Source organism: Neophocaena asiaeorientalis, unplaced genomic scaffold (assembly GCF_003031525.2).
Source record: "Neophocaena asiaeorientalis asiaeorientalis breed wild unplaced genomic scaffold, Neophocaena_asiaeorientalis_V1.1 scaffold436, whole genome shotgun sequence".
Lineage (NCBI taxonomy): Eukaryota > Metazoa > Chordata > Mammalia > Artiodactyla > Phocoenidae > Neophocaena > Neophocaena asiaeorientalis.
In genome coordinates, this window is record NW_020172473.1 from 1,112,530 (window position 1) to 1,125,956 (window position 13,427).

General features: G+C 42.7%; 1 protein-coding gene across 1 annotated transcript in view; it reads left to right on the plus strand.

The window, feature by feature from the left end:
• The window catches only part of MAP3K21 (mitogen-activated protein kinase kinase kinase 21), a 34,925-nt gene that overhangs the window by 5,173 nt on the left and 16,325 nt on the right, over positions 1-13,427 (plus strand). The window contains exons 3-5 of the mRNA XM_024738168.1: positions 1,030-1,178; positions 1,993-2,168; positions 11,062-11,302. Coding sequence (XP_024593936.1) covers positions 1,030-1,178; positions 1,993-2,168; positions 11,062-11,302 — 566 coding nt within the window. The remainder of the gene's footprint in view (positions 1-1,029; positions 1,179-1,992; positions 2,169-11,061; positions 11,303-13,427) is intronic.

A 13,427-nucleotide genomic window follows, 5' to 3' on the forward strand; every position in this document is an offset into this window, starting at 1 on the left:
TGTCTGAGACTCTCTAGTATAGGTGTATACTGAAATTTGGTCTTCTAGCTTCATTTTAAAAGTTCCCTTAGAGATCCTTTTATACTGTGTGTTTTCTCGTTCTTGTGTGTAATCGCATTTGCCCTTAAACTGAAGCAGCAGTGAACCTGCATCACATCTGCTGATGCTTTGGAGAGCATGGCAGCTGCAGTTGTTCTTTGTTTATTCTCCTTTCACTTCACCTTCCTCCATTTCAAAGAAGACCTGTTATGTCCTCCCAGCAGGCTCAGGAAAACCCACAGGATTTCTTTGTCCGTTACTATTAGGCATTAGGTGGAAACATTAGTAACACATCTCCTAAATATAAAGGGAGGGGCAGAAAGAAACAATTTCAAAAACCTATTTTAAAACAGTTAGCATGGGACTTCCTTGGCGGTCCAGTGGTTAAGACTCAGCCTTCCAATGCAGGAGGTGCGGGTTCGATCCCTGGTTGTGGAGCTAAGATTCCCACGTGCCTCGAGGCCAAAAAACCAAAACATAAAACAGAAGCAATACCGTAACAAACTCAATAAAGACTTTAAAAATGGTCCACATCAAAAAAATATTTTAAAAAAAGTAGCCTGATTCGATTTCAGTCCTGTGGTGAGTCGTATGGGGCTGGAATCTTCAGTGTCCTGAAGATCCTCAATAGGTGTGGAAAACATGAGACAGAAAGACAAACATCGGAACAACCACATTGCTCTTCAAGTGTGTCCTGCTTCTGGACCCTGTTTAATTCAACTGTGTACTGCTCCTAAGCTTTCCTATCCGTTAAGTAGTTTCATTTCCTGTAATGAAGGCATAACCGATTTCGGGAAGGAGTGTATCTGCATGTGTCTGGAATGTTCACTGGAAGAACCCGCCCCTCGTGTTGGGATAAGGGTCCACATGGGCTTTGTTGGAAGAGAAGATTCTCGTTAGGGGCTGGATGAAGGCTCTGATACGTTTCTCCCACCAACTGTGTCATGAGGAAAAGACCCCGTTTAACTTTATGAAAACTCTGCTTTCCAGCTATGGAGTGGTGCTGTGGGAACTGCTCACGGGAGAGGTTCCCTATCGTGGCATTGACGGTCTTGCTGTGGCCTACGGGGTGGCAGTCAATAAGCTCACTTTGCCCATTCCTTCCACCTGCCCTGAGCCGTTTGCCAAGCTCATGAAAGGTATTTGGGCATCTCTGTTTTTGTGTGTCTATGGGGGTGAGGGGAATTGCTCATTAGAATATCTGTATATTTTTTTAACCAAAAAGGTATCTTCTGTGATTCTAATTTTCAGTCGATTTTAGATTATACTATTTTAAGAATTAGAAGCCATGTCTTTGATCTAAGATGTCAGATAAAGTTTTGATGAACTAAGTAACTTAAAAACAATCTAGTGACTCATTTATACAAAATTCAGTTGAATGGTAATAAACTTTTCATCAAATACACTAGCAGAGTTCAAAGACAATATTGAATTGGCTCCATATGTGCTATTTTTAATTCTACCTAATGATCAGAAATGTTTTACAGTCTTAGCTGGCATGGTTTTGCCATGACCTTATCTATTTTGATCTTATCTTTTAAAAATTGTTAAGTAACTCTTTTTGTAAGCAGCAGGTTACCTTACTTATTAGACTATTTCTTAGAACCTCTCTTGTGACTGTAACATTTTAGAGACTTTGGTTTTCTTGGGTTGAGTTATAGAACTCGGTATCTGTAAGTCATATGGCCAGGGCAGCTTAGGTGGACAGAGTTCATGGTACATGGTAAGGCAGAGAAAACACACATCCACATACTAATGTCAAATAATGCAGAATACAAGAGCCTCGTCTAATAGTAATTATTACACAGGCTGCTGACACAGACACTGTATAAAATAAAATTTGCAAAACCATTATCAATTGATGTTTAAAATCTTCAGCAGACACAGTCAACATGGGCTGATAATCTGAACTACGCTGAGAAGTGGACTTACTGTGATTCTTGTTTATTTTAGAATGCTGGCAACAGGACCCTCATATTCGTCCATCATTTGCCTTAATTCTTGAACAATTGACTGCAATTGAAAAGGCAGTTATGACTGAAATGCCTCAAGAATCTTTTCATTCCATGCAAGATGACTGGAAGCTGGAAATTCAACAGATGTTTGATGAGTTGAGAACAAAGGAAAAGGTGAGTGATGCATATTAATTACATAACGTGCTCACGCTTACGGAGATTGTGGAAAACTTGAGTCAAGAACCGCTGTCAGCGTTGTGTTAAAATATTTTCGGACTTGCTGATTCTTTCCTTCCAGGGAAAACAAAATGAAACAGAAGTGTACTCAAAACATATAATTGGAAAACAATAGAGGGATTTTCAAACGTAAAAAATTCTTTAAAAAAAAAGGAGAGAGAAAAAAAAAAAGAGAAAAAAAAAAAAAAGGAGAGAGAGTGGCACACTAAACACTTAGTATGCATTAACCAGCTCCAATAATTGTCAGCATTCTGTCATTTTGTTCATTTCCTTTTCCCATTATCATTTTCTTTAACTGCAGTATTTTAACTTAAAACCTAGACTCTCGTCATTTTACCTTTAAATGCTTCAGTATGCATCTCTAACTGGTAGGAATTTTTAAAATATCTTTCTTGCCATTATTATCTTAAGAAAATAAGTAATTCCTCAATACCGTCTGGTACTCCATACCTAAATGTCACAGTTTGCCTCAAAGATGTCTTCTTCCAGTTGGTTGGTGCCAATCAGAATTTAAATGAGGGCTTCATGTTTTTAGTTAGGTCTTTTGAAGCTTCTTTTATGCCAGTCCCTCCTCCTTTCCCCCCGCCCTTTTATCTCCAAGGCATTGCTTTGTTGGAGAAGCTGGGAAATTGTGTAATTTTTGAATTTCTTACTATGATGAGTGAAGCTCTGGTTGGTTTATGTATTTTAAGAAGAAGAAAGACAATAAACCTGAATGTTAAATGTGCTGAAGCTGCATATATATTAACCACATACAAAGTGTGAAGTAGGAGAAGCAGAAACACACCTAATTGGAAGGCAGGTAGTTGTAAAGTGAGTTCCTGGTGACAACTGACTGTGAGCAGTCACTGAAGACCCCAAGGTCAGGGCATGGTACTATGCTTCACGCATAGTAAGTAAGTATTAGGCAGTATTTACTTCTTAAAAGATAGGTTTGTAATACTTGAGCATTTTGATGACTCGAGGTTTATTCCGGTTGTCTGAGGTATATAATTGTTCAGTAGGTTAAATTCTTGTGCTTGGCAACAAGTCTGGGCTAAAATACAACATTGCAGGTTATTGATAACCTTTACAAAGCCATGTAACTGTCCAGGAAGGAACTTTTATACCTCACGTATTTGTGATTCTAAAATAGAATTCTTTTTCAGTAGGCAGCAATGCTTTGCTAAATAAAGAGTCCCTTTGCTTATTCCAGTGTACGTCATGGAAACACGGGATTATGACATAGCTGAGTCCTTCTCCCATGTTAAATTACCTTGACTTACGTAGTATGGCTCTCCTTTATGTCACTAGACTTTCACATTGACAGTAATACTGAAGGCCTATAGCCAACCTAAGGGCAGAGGAAAGGGCAAAAGAGGGAATGAAAAGATGTGGTTTGAACACATATGTACAAACATTTCTTGAGCTAGTGTATATACTTCTGTGCATGAAGCCAAGATATCATATGCCCAGATTCTATCCGTGAGCAGCTTGCTTCTGTTATCAGGCTGAATTGGGAACGAATACAATGTATGTCATAGGTATTCCCCAAAGGGCAAATTGTTCACTGGGAAAAAAATACAGTTTAAGAGCTTGTCTTTGGGGGCATTTTTCTGAGTTTCAGCGTTAGAATTTCCTTCCAGCAAACGTATTAAATGTCTGCTGCGTGCTGGGAAGAGTGTTAGAGTGCTGGGATACGCAGATGGACACGGCAGCCTGTGTATCCTTGCGTGGTCCTTGACGGCCAGCCTCGGGATTTGGATCTTGTTGACGGGTTTTAAAGGGGGGCTTGATGTACTGTCTTGGCAACACTTGCCAACCAACCTCTGCCTTCCCTCCGTCTGCTTCCTTTGTGGAGTAATGAGATTACTGTTCTCTTAGGTACCCAGTCTCAAAGGTCTTGAAGATGTGGTCTTCTCTGTGACAGAGGCCTTCAGTGGTAATTCACTCCCCTGACCCCTGTTGTCCCCACTCATCACCTGCAGTACTGCAGCAGCACCCTACCCGGGTGCCTCGCATCCAGCCTCGCTCCCCTAACTGAGCCCCTCGCCGCCACCAGTGAGCCTTCTAAAACGCAAATCAGACCCGCCTCACTTCAGTGGCCAATTCCTTTTCCTCATTAACTTCCTTGTCCTTCCACGTTGAACCTCACTTTTCCTCCAGCCAGACTGAATTCCTTCAAGTTCCCTTAACGCCATGCTCCTGACTTTCGGCCTTTGTGTATATTCTTTCCTCCGACCCCGCCCTGGCTTTTATCCCCTCCTCACAGGTGCTGCTTCTTCATTCTCAGGCTCCCAGAGCTCCCTTCCCTTATCCTCTCGTACCACGTAAAGTGTGTCACAGTGTCCTGCGCCTCCCTTATCATGCCCACACTGAGTCATACTTTATTATTATCTGCGTCTTTAATGTCCTTGGTCTGCCTTTTCTGCTGGTTAAGTTCAGGAACTATACTGTTTCATTCTTGGTCGTGTTCATCCACAGCACTGAACAAAGTACTTGGCCCATGGTAGACATTCAGTAAATACAATAAATACCTAAGTAAAGTTTCTTAACATGTTCCTAATATGTATTTTAATAGGTAAGAGATATTAGCAATTATTATTTTATTGTCATATTTTTAAATGAACATTTTTAAGTGAAAGGGGAATTTAAAAGTGGATAAATGCCATGAGTCCTTCTTTGAATCTTATGCTATGAAAGAGGCAGACGACTCAGCTGTTTAACTTCTGGTTATATAATCTTGAGAAACTCCCACACGTTATGCACAAGGAGGTTAAGGTTATTCACTCTGAAGTATTGTTTGTAATAGTGAAAAACTGAAAACAACCCCAATATCCATTAATAGGGGAATAGGTGCCTAAACGACTGTATATTCATATAGTGGAAATCTGTACAGTACTTAAGATGAATAAACTCCAGCTGTATGTTTCAACATGAGTAAGTCTCAGGCATAATACTGGGCAGAAAAAGCAGTTGCAGAAGGATAATCACATTATGTAAATTTATAAAACAATACTATTTAGGGGCTTCCCTGGTGGCACAGTGGTTGAGAGTCCGCCTGCCGATACAGGGGACGCGGGTTCGTGCCCCGGTCCGGGAAGATCCCACGTGCCGCCGAGCGGCTGGGCCCGTGAGCCATGGCCGCTGAGCCTGCGCGTCCAGAGCCTGTGCTCCGCAACGGGAGAGGCCACAACAGTGAGAGGCCCGCGTACCGCAAAAAAAAAAAAAAAGAATCCGCCTGCCAACGTAGGGGACACAGGTTCGAGCCCTAGTCCGGGAAGATCCCACATGCCGCGGAGCAACTAGGCCTGTGCTCCATGACATCCCGCGAGCCACAATTGCTGAAGCCCGCGCACCTAGAGCCCATGCTCTGCAACAAGAGAAGCCACCGCAATGAGAAGCCCGCGCACCACAACGAAGAGTAGCCCCCGCTCGTCGCAACTAGAGAAAGCCCACGCACAGCAACAAAGACCCAACGCAGCCTAAATGAATAAATAAATAAGTTGATTAATTAAAAACAAAAAGAAAATGGTAGTGATGGATCAAGTACTTTAAAAAAAACACAATAATATTATTCAAATGTACAAAAAGACTGAAAATATAGACAGGGGAAGGATACAAACCAACTTAAGGACAGCAGATCTGAAGAGGGAGGGGATAGGATTAGATATGATGCGCCTAGGACTTTAACAGACCTGAAACAGATACGGTAAAAAATTCGCATCTATTAGGTGTTGATAGTAAGTGCATGGGTATTTGCTATTCTCTCTAATCGTAGTATATTTTAAATATTTCATAATTTTAACTAATTAAGTTAAAATTAAAAATAAAGGTTAGAGAGAAATCTGTGAGCTGCTAAAATCCTTTTTTTCTTTCTTTTTTTTTTTGGTAAGCCATATTTTTCAAATAGCAGACTTATAGGTAATTCACTCTCTTCCTTAGATTTTTCAGTATTTTGTGGGTTTAAAAATTCAAAACTGGCAAATGCAACCTTAGACCCTGACCCCACTGATAAGTACATAGAGCTCATATAATAAAAAATAGTCAGTCCCGTTTGAGTCTCTTCAGATCTTATCCTGAGCATCACGTTTGATTATAGGCACCGTGTTTTAAAGAGCTTCCCCAGGTGGACGGCCAGGAAGGCGGGAGAGGAGCCTGCACATCTGAGCCTACAGAGAAGAGAAGTGAACACAGGAAAGGGGCGGGGAGCGCAGGGCTGTCCTCGGTGCTGGAAGGACCTTGGAGGGAGGAACTGTGTTTCAGGTTGTTTTCAGAAGAACCAGAAGTAGGAGGACCTCTCGGCTGAAGGCTCCAGGGATGAAGATCTATCTGGTCTCTGAGTCAACAACTTGCCAGCACTTGGAGCTGAGCCGGTGGTCCACAGCGCAGTGGACTCTGCTTCAGCTCTTCTGCTCCCTGCCCTCCAGGAATTCAGGCAGACCGCAGGGGTGACTGTATGGACGTCTACAAACCTATGGCCGGCCCTGCCCCCTCGTTATATTACGTCTTTAGCGGAATGCCGGAATCTCCAGCAGTCCAGAGAAGTGGTTCAGACCGAGGGCTCCAGCCAGGCTGTCTCGTAGGGCTTGGGGCTCTGCCACTTGCTGACCAAGACCGTTCTGCCAGCGCGTCCCACAGTGAAGTGTCACAGAGATGCTGTCTCGGTCCCTCGGGGTGGTGTGGGCTTGCACGAATGAGGCCCCCCCGGGGCTCAGAGCCTGCGTGCCACTTCACAGGCGCTAACAGTGCTAGCCTGACAGCAGAGGAAGCTGTGGCTTTGCTGGAAGCCCGGCAGGCTCCCAGCAGCACCGCCCTCCCCATCCCCGGCCCAGGCGTTTGGGAAACGGGGCTTTGAGCCGTAGTCATACTGGAAAAGGACTGAGCGCGTTACTTTTTAAATCCTGCAGTTCTTTGAAGGATTACTATCAGTGATACTATTCATATGTCTTTTAGATACTTTAATACATTTCGTTGACTTAAAATGACAGAGGAAAGAGTCTATTTTTTGTTTTGTTTTTTATACACCTCCCCAAGTGGTTTTCAGGAATTCTAAAATTAGATGTTTAATAACCGAAGTAAAAACATTTGGGAATGGGAGAGGACTTGGAGGAAGGATAAAACTTGAAATCACAGAATTTTAAGTGTGGAAGCAATGTTATTAATAACTATTATTATTTTAAACTCTTATTTTTAATTCTTGATAATTATTTATGAAACTGTAGGATAGAGGCACATTCAATGAGTTCATTCTTATCATATGTGGTGTAAAAATCAAAAAAAGAATGCTTCAAGAATGGATGACTCGGGAACATATGTATCTGTATAGCTGATTCACTTTGTTATACAGCAGAAACTAACACGCCATTGTAAAGCAATTATACTCCAATGAAGATGTTAAAAAAAGAAAAGAAAAGAATGGATGGCTCCTCTTTCTCCATTTTGAAGTCTTAAAAGTAGTTTCTTTGTTGTCCTTTGGATTCACTTTCATTCTAGTGGTATCTTTACTTTTTCTTTTTACGTGATTTCTGTGCAGTGCTTTTTGAAGTACAGCATTTATGGTATCTTGTGAGCCTTTGATTTACAATTAAAGAATATATAGTCCTTTATTTTTTCCCCCAAGGTTTCTAATTGCATCTTTTTTGATGGAGTCAAAAGCACAGTAGACGTGCTCTATCTCCCTTTCTTGTTCACTGATTGCTTAAGGTAGGAGGCGTCAGACTTGGAATTAATGGTCAGTGACTTGGCCGTGCTCTGTGTTATTCAGTAAACTGTAGCCTCCGTAGATACCGGTTCCTCCCCAGATTCCTGGCTTCTTATCTCTGTGTGTCTGTCTCTGTGCACTGGGTGCGTGCACCTGTCTTTGAACCACTGTACGAAGGCCTGTCACTGTTAATGATTAACACCTACTGCCAGGAATTTGGATTTTCCATTATTAAGTGGCCTGTGCCGAGCAATTAAACACGTAGTACTTGAGGAGTGATCCCAGCGACCAAAAGAATGTTTTTGTGTGCTTCATAATTTCAAAGTATCCAAAGGACTTCTAACACCCCAGACTTTTTTTTTTTTTAACACACTTTTGCATGTTTTAAAATTCATTCAGAAGGAAGAGTACTTTGGCTGCTTTCTCTTTGATGATATTTTTTTCTCTTATGAAGTCTTAGGCAAGTGATTTTTTTTTTTTTTTTTTAATTTATAAAGTCATTGCAAGGAGATTCACATTTTGGTTTGGGACCTGGAATTTAAAATGGTTTCTTATGCAATTACTGTAGCAGTAACACAAAAAGCCTAAGTGAATTTACTGCCTTTATCTCTTCCTCATGCCATTTCATTTCACAATAGCTAATTGGATTGTTATCTACACGACTGAAAAGTAATATCTTAACAAAAGGGCAGACGGTAATGAGTTAGAAATTAGAAGCTGACTGGAAATGAGCCTCTGTCCCCAAATACACTACAGTAAAATCTCCAATTTGGACAAACTGGTTGAAAAAAGCCACCAGTTAAATAATGGATTCCAGAATTTTTTTTAACAGGTAACATTTTCTTTTTTTTCTTTTCAAGTAATAAATAGTCATTTATATCTGGCACAATGTAATGAAGAAATACTGTTCTGTAACATCAGCTGATATTTATTAGCAGAAGTAATTTGAATATCAGTTGGTCTTAAGAAAATCATTTCTCCTGCCATTTCGTTTATGAAGGTTGTTTAGAAAAACTAAAGAATGTTTCAGAGGTGACTTTCGGTCCACTTTGGTAGAATTACCGTAAGTTCAGAATTGGTTTGATCTGAATAAAGAACCTTTATTTTTAGGGCTCTCCTTTTCTTCTTGATATTATCCTATTTGTCTGTGGGAGGATGGCCCTCCACGTTTATTTTCCTTTATGACTCCAGTCCCGTGGCCCAGCTCTCGTTCCTTCCGTGAGCCTCTGTCTTGCACTGTCTCTTCACACATCAGTACTTTTGAAGTGGCCTCTGGAAAGCGGCCTGCTTGTAATAGAGTGTGACATGTTCACACCATACTCATAGCTCTCAAAGCTCACAGCCCAGAGCTCCACCTGAGAAGGCGGAGTTTCTCACAAAGTTTTTGGCATTAGGATATCCTAAGATTAGCTTTGTCTGGAGCGGTGGAACTAAAAGTTTGCAGATCCCTTGCTTTCTATGGGAGTGCTTGATTTATGGCAGGCTAGTCGGGAAGAGAAAGCAGTTCAGCACAGAAAGGAATATTTATGTCTCTGGTACAGGACGGAACACCTTACAGAAATGAAATAAGAATGCGGATGTAGATTAAAAACAATAGAGTTCTCAGTTTTACTACTGAATAAATGTTCTCTAATAGGAATAAAAGTATTCTTCATAGATTTTCTATTTCTTACAAGTGCAATCATTCTAAAACCAAAACGGAGAGGAAGTTACATTTTAATCAGTCAGTATCACGACAGAGGGACTTTTGTTAGCTAATGCATGATATCTGTGTATAAAGTGACGGTTTCCACCCATCCGTGGGATCCTGATAAGTTCTCTGTGTACTGACTGTATTTTCCAGCAGCTTATCGTTTTAGCGATGTTGCGTGTTCATTTCTGATGGGCCTTCACCTGACCCCTGTCACGTTCGCCTTGTTTTTCCCCTTAACCTCTCCACCACGGTGTGTTAATTCCCTAAGCAGATTCTTAAATACCCTAAGGAAAGACATCGGAACCACCACAGTCTTTGCGACAAGAAGAACTATCCTTGAATTAGTCAAGCTTTCCCTTTTGGCTTTCATTTTTTTTTTTTTTGCGGTACGCGAGCCTCTCACTGTTGTGGCCTCCCCCGTTGCGGAGCACAGGCTCCGGACGCGCAGGCTCAGCGGCCATGGCTCACGGGCCCAGCCGCTCCGCGCATGTGGGATCTTCCCGGACCGGGGCACGAACCCGTGTCCCCTGCGTCGACAGGCGGACTCCCACCCACTGCGCCACCAGGGCAGCCCTTGGCTTTCATTTTTAACGGGACTTTCACATCGGTACTTGGTCGCTGTGTGTTGATGCACGTCTTACGTGTCAGGTGATTGTACAAGCCAGAGACGATAACAAAGTGTGATGACTCTTTTCGGGCCATAAAACCAGAAGGGCCACAGACAGATGGGACCTGGGGCCCACAGCTTGACGCTCTTCACACCTGACGTTGTGGCCAGGTGTCCTGTGTGCGTCCCTGTGGATGAGGTGCAGCCTGCCCGTGTCACAGGATGAGCCCTCTGTGCCTCACCCTCAGGGGATGCTTATCTGCCTTCTTTTGAGTTGGGCTTGGAAAAAGGTGGGTAAAAATTTCATAAAGAACCTTCCATGGGCTTCCCTGGTGGCGCAGTGGTTGAGAGTCCGCCTGCCGATGCAGGGGACGTGGGTTCGTGCCCCGGTTCGGGAGGATCCCACATGCCGCGGAGCGGCTGGGCCCGTGAGCCATGGCCGCTGAGCCTACGCGTCCGGAGCCTGTTCTCCGCAACGAGAGAGGCCACAACAGTGAGAGGCCCGCGTACAAAATCTGAGGAACCACATTGTAAGGCTCAAAACCTGCCACTTAATGATGCTCATGGCCCCTAATAAAGCAGGAGCCATCAATTACATAAGCCAATCTGCCCCCCCCCCGCCCAGCCCCCCTAAAAAACACCCCCAAAACGATGAAACAAAAAAACCCTAGAAGGGCCAGAGGGAGCCTTGTGCGCGTGCGAGTCCCTGATGTGCTGATGTGCTGAGGTCCAGCGCGGCCCGTTTTGGCTGCAGGGGGCGCGGTCCGGGGGACCTGCAGCGGGCGGGCGGCGGAGCTGCGCGGGACGCGGCAGCCCGAGGTGACGCTGACGCTGTCCCCTGCGGCAGGAGCTGCGGTCCCGGGAGGAAGAGCTGACGCGGGCCGCCCTGCAGCAGAAGTCACAGGAGGAGCTGCTCAGGCGGCGGGAGCAGCAGCTGGCCGCGCGGGAGATCGACGTGCTGGAGCGCGAGCTCAACATCCTCATCTTCCAGCTGAGCCAGGAGAGGCCCAACGTCAAGAAGAGGAAGGGCAAGTTTAAGAGGAGCCGCCTGAAGCTCAAAGACGGGCGTCGGATAAGTTTACCTTCAGGTACGATCTTGTCCCCATGTTCCCTAAGACCCGGGTGGTCATCCCTCCCGCGCGCTTCTTTGTTTCATCACAACTGGGGGAGTGAGCTTTTAAAGCTTCGAACGAATGAGATCTTCATCTCTTGCTTCAGTTCGTGGTCATAGTAACGACCTAATGAGTTTTCACGGGTGAAGCAGCCTAGGGAGGGAGTGCACCGCAGACCACTGGGTGCTGCGAATCCCACCCCAAGCATCCTCTCCTGTTAGTGGAGACATTGATTTACTCCTTTGGAAATCAAAGCAGAATTAATTTCTCTTTAGCTGATTGCACTGAACCGGCATCACTCAGCATGGTGAAAATCCAGCCCAGAACTATCTTACTCAAAACGTGTAAACAATTAAGAAACATGAAAACAGTGAAGAAATGATTTCTTTCACCCTACCCATGGCAAACTTCTTGTCTCTAATCGTAGTAGCAAGAAAAGTGGAATAAATTAAAAGGTACAAGCGCAAGGTCAATTAGCAGCAAAGAGCTGATTATTTATCTATGTATTTAACATTATACAACAGTTAGGATTTCATTTTATTTGGGGGGAAAAAAGTCTAATTGAACATTTAATTTAAAACAGTACCTAATTTTTTAACCAGATCAAAGTTGTGGACCTAAAGAACAGAGGTATATTTTAAAATTGTAATTTAAGCCAACTTTTTGTTAGTCATCACAACTGTTTGGCTACAATTACCTTTTAAAATCTGAACATACGTAGGTTTTGTCACTAAGTTATTGCTTCCACAAGGATCGCGGGGCTGTGATCTGGGGCACTAAGGTTGCTATTCACACCCTCAGCAAAGTGTATCTAGTGCCTCGGTTACACGCCCACTTTCATCTGAGGGTTCAAAATCGTTGAGGTATGAGAACGAACCAGTAATTCTAGGGAAACTTTTAAAAATATTTCTAAACCATTGTGACAATAACATAGAAGGAATACGTGTTTAGGAGAAGCTAAACAGAATACAAAAGAGCAAACATATGTTAGTTCACAACATCAAGTTCTTTGATGTTATGTGTTATACTTTGCTTAAGGGGACACCAGATGTCTGCCTGTGTTTTGCAGCTCTTTCTAACAGGGAAGGACAGTGACAGGACTCAGAGCTGGCTGCACCTGTATAGAATGTGCAGTAAGGTCTATATATCTGTTACCACCTCTCTCTGTGTCTCTCTCTGTATGTATTACATCTTAGATTGCTCCTCGTTGATTCTAGTGTTTTCCTGAGATGTTTGATAATGGTGTGGAAATTTGACTTAAATAACAGTAACAACAGTTTTGTTTTATATAAAGCATGTGTAAATTGTCTTGTAAAAATACTTACTGCAAAATCCTAGAGGCCTTGCAGCATACTGTGGTCTTTTAGGTTATGGCAGAAGTCCTCAGCTGATCAGGAAATTGCTGGAATGGGGTAGCCAGGAGTACACAGTATACATTATCGATTATGTGTTTTGATGAGGTGAGAACAGGCAATGGGTCCTTAATTCATTTTACCTTCGCCCTCTCTGGGAGCAGAAAAGGTACTTTTCCAGGTTCTTTTCTAATATTTGCTTTTAGCCAAAGTGTAACTCGAAGGACCATTCACTGGACGGTCTGATATGTCAGACATAATTTAAAATATTTTCTGTATGACGAGGCTTCTGCTTTCAATATAGACGATAGAAAAATTCAGAGAGGCACTCAGTGAGAGTTTTCTTCTCCAGTCCTGAGCTGTATCAGCATTCTTCTATCTGCACTGTGACTGTGTTACCATAATTAATATTTATTGATTGCCTTGCAAAACTTTGGATGGGGGAGCTAATTAGAAACTGATGGAAAATAAACTTGGGGGAAACAATGAAATCATTCCAGTGATTCTTTAATCTTCCTGGGAGAGTGATTAAATAAAATATCTCAGGATTCCCGAGGTGGTTCTTCTCAAATGTTGCTTGGCCTAATACCTTGCATTTATTCAGCGCAAATTGAATATATTTTACCGTTTTTGCTAGATTTATATTATTCCTGGATTGTACTATTTGCCTTTTCTATTTCTGAGAATAGAAAATACCTTCTGCCGCTTAATAAAAGATTCTGGTTAAAACATAACCCATAAAATCTACT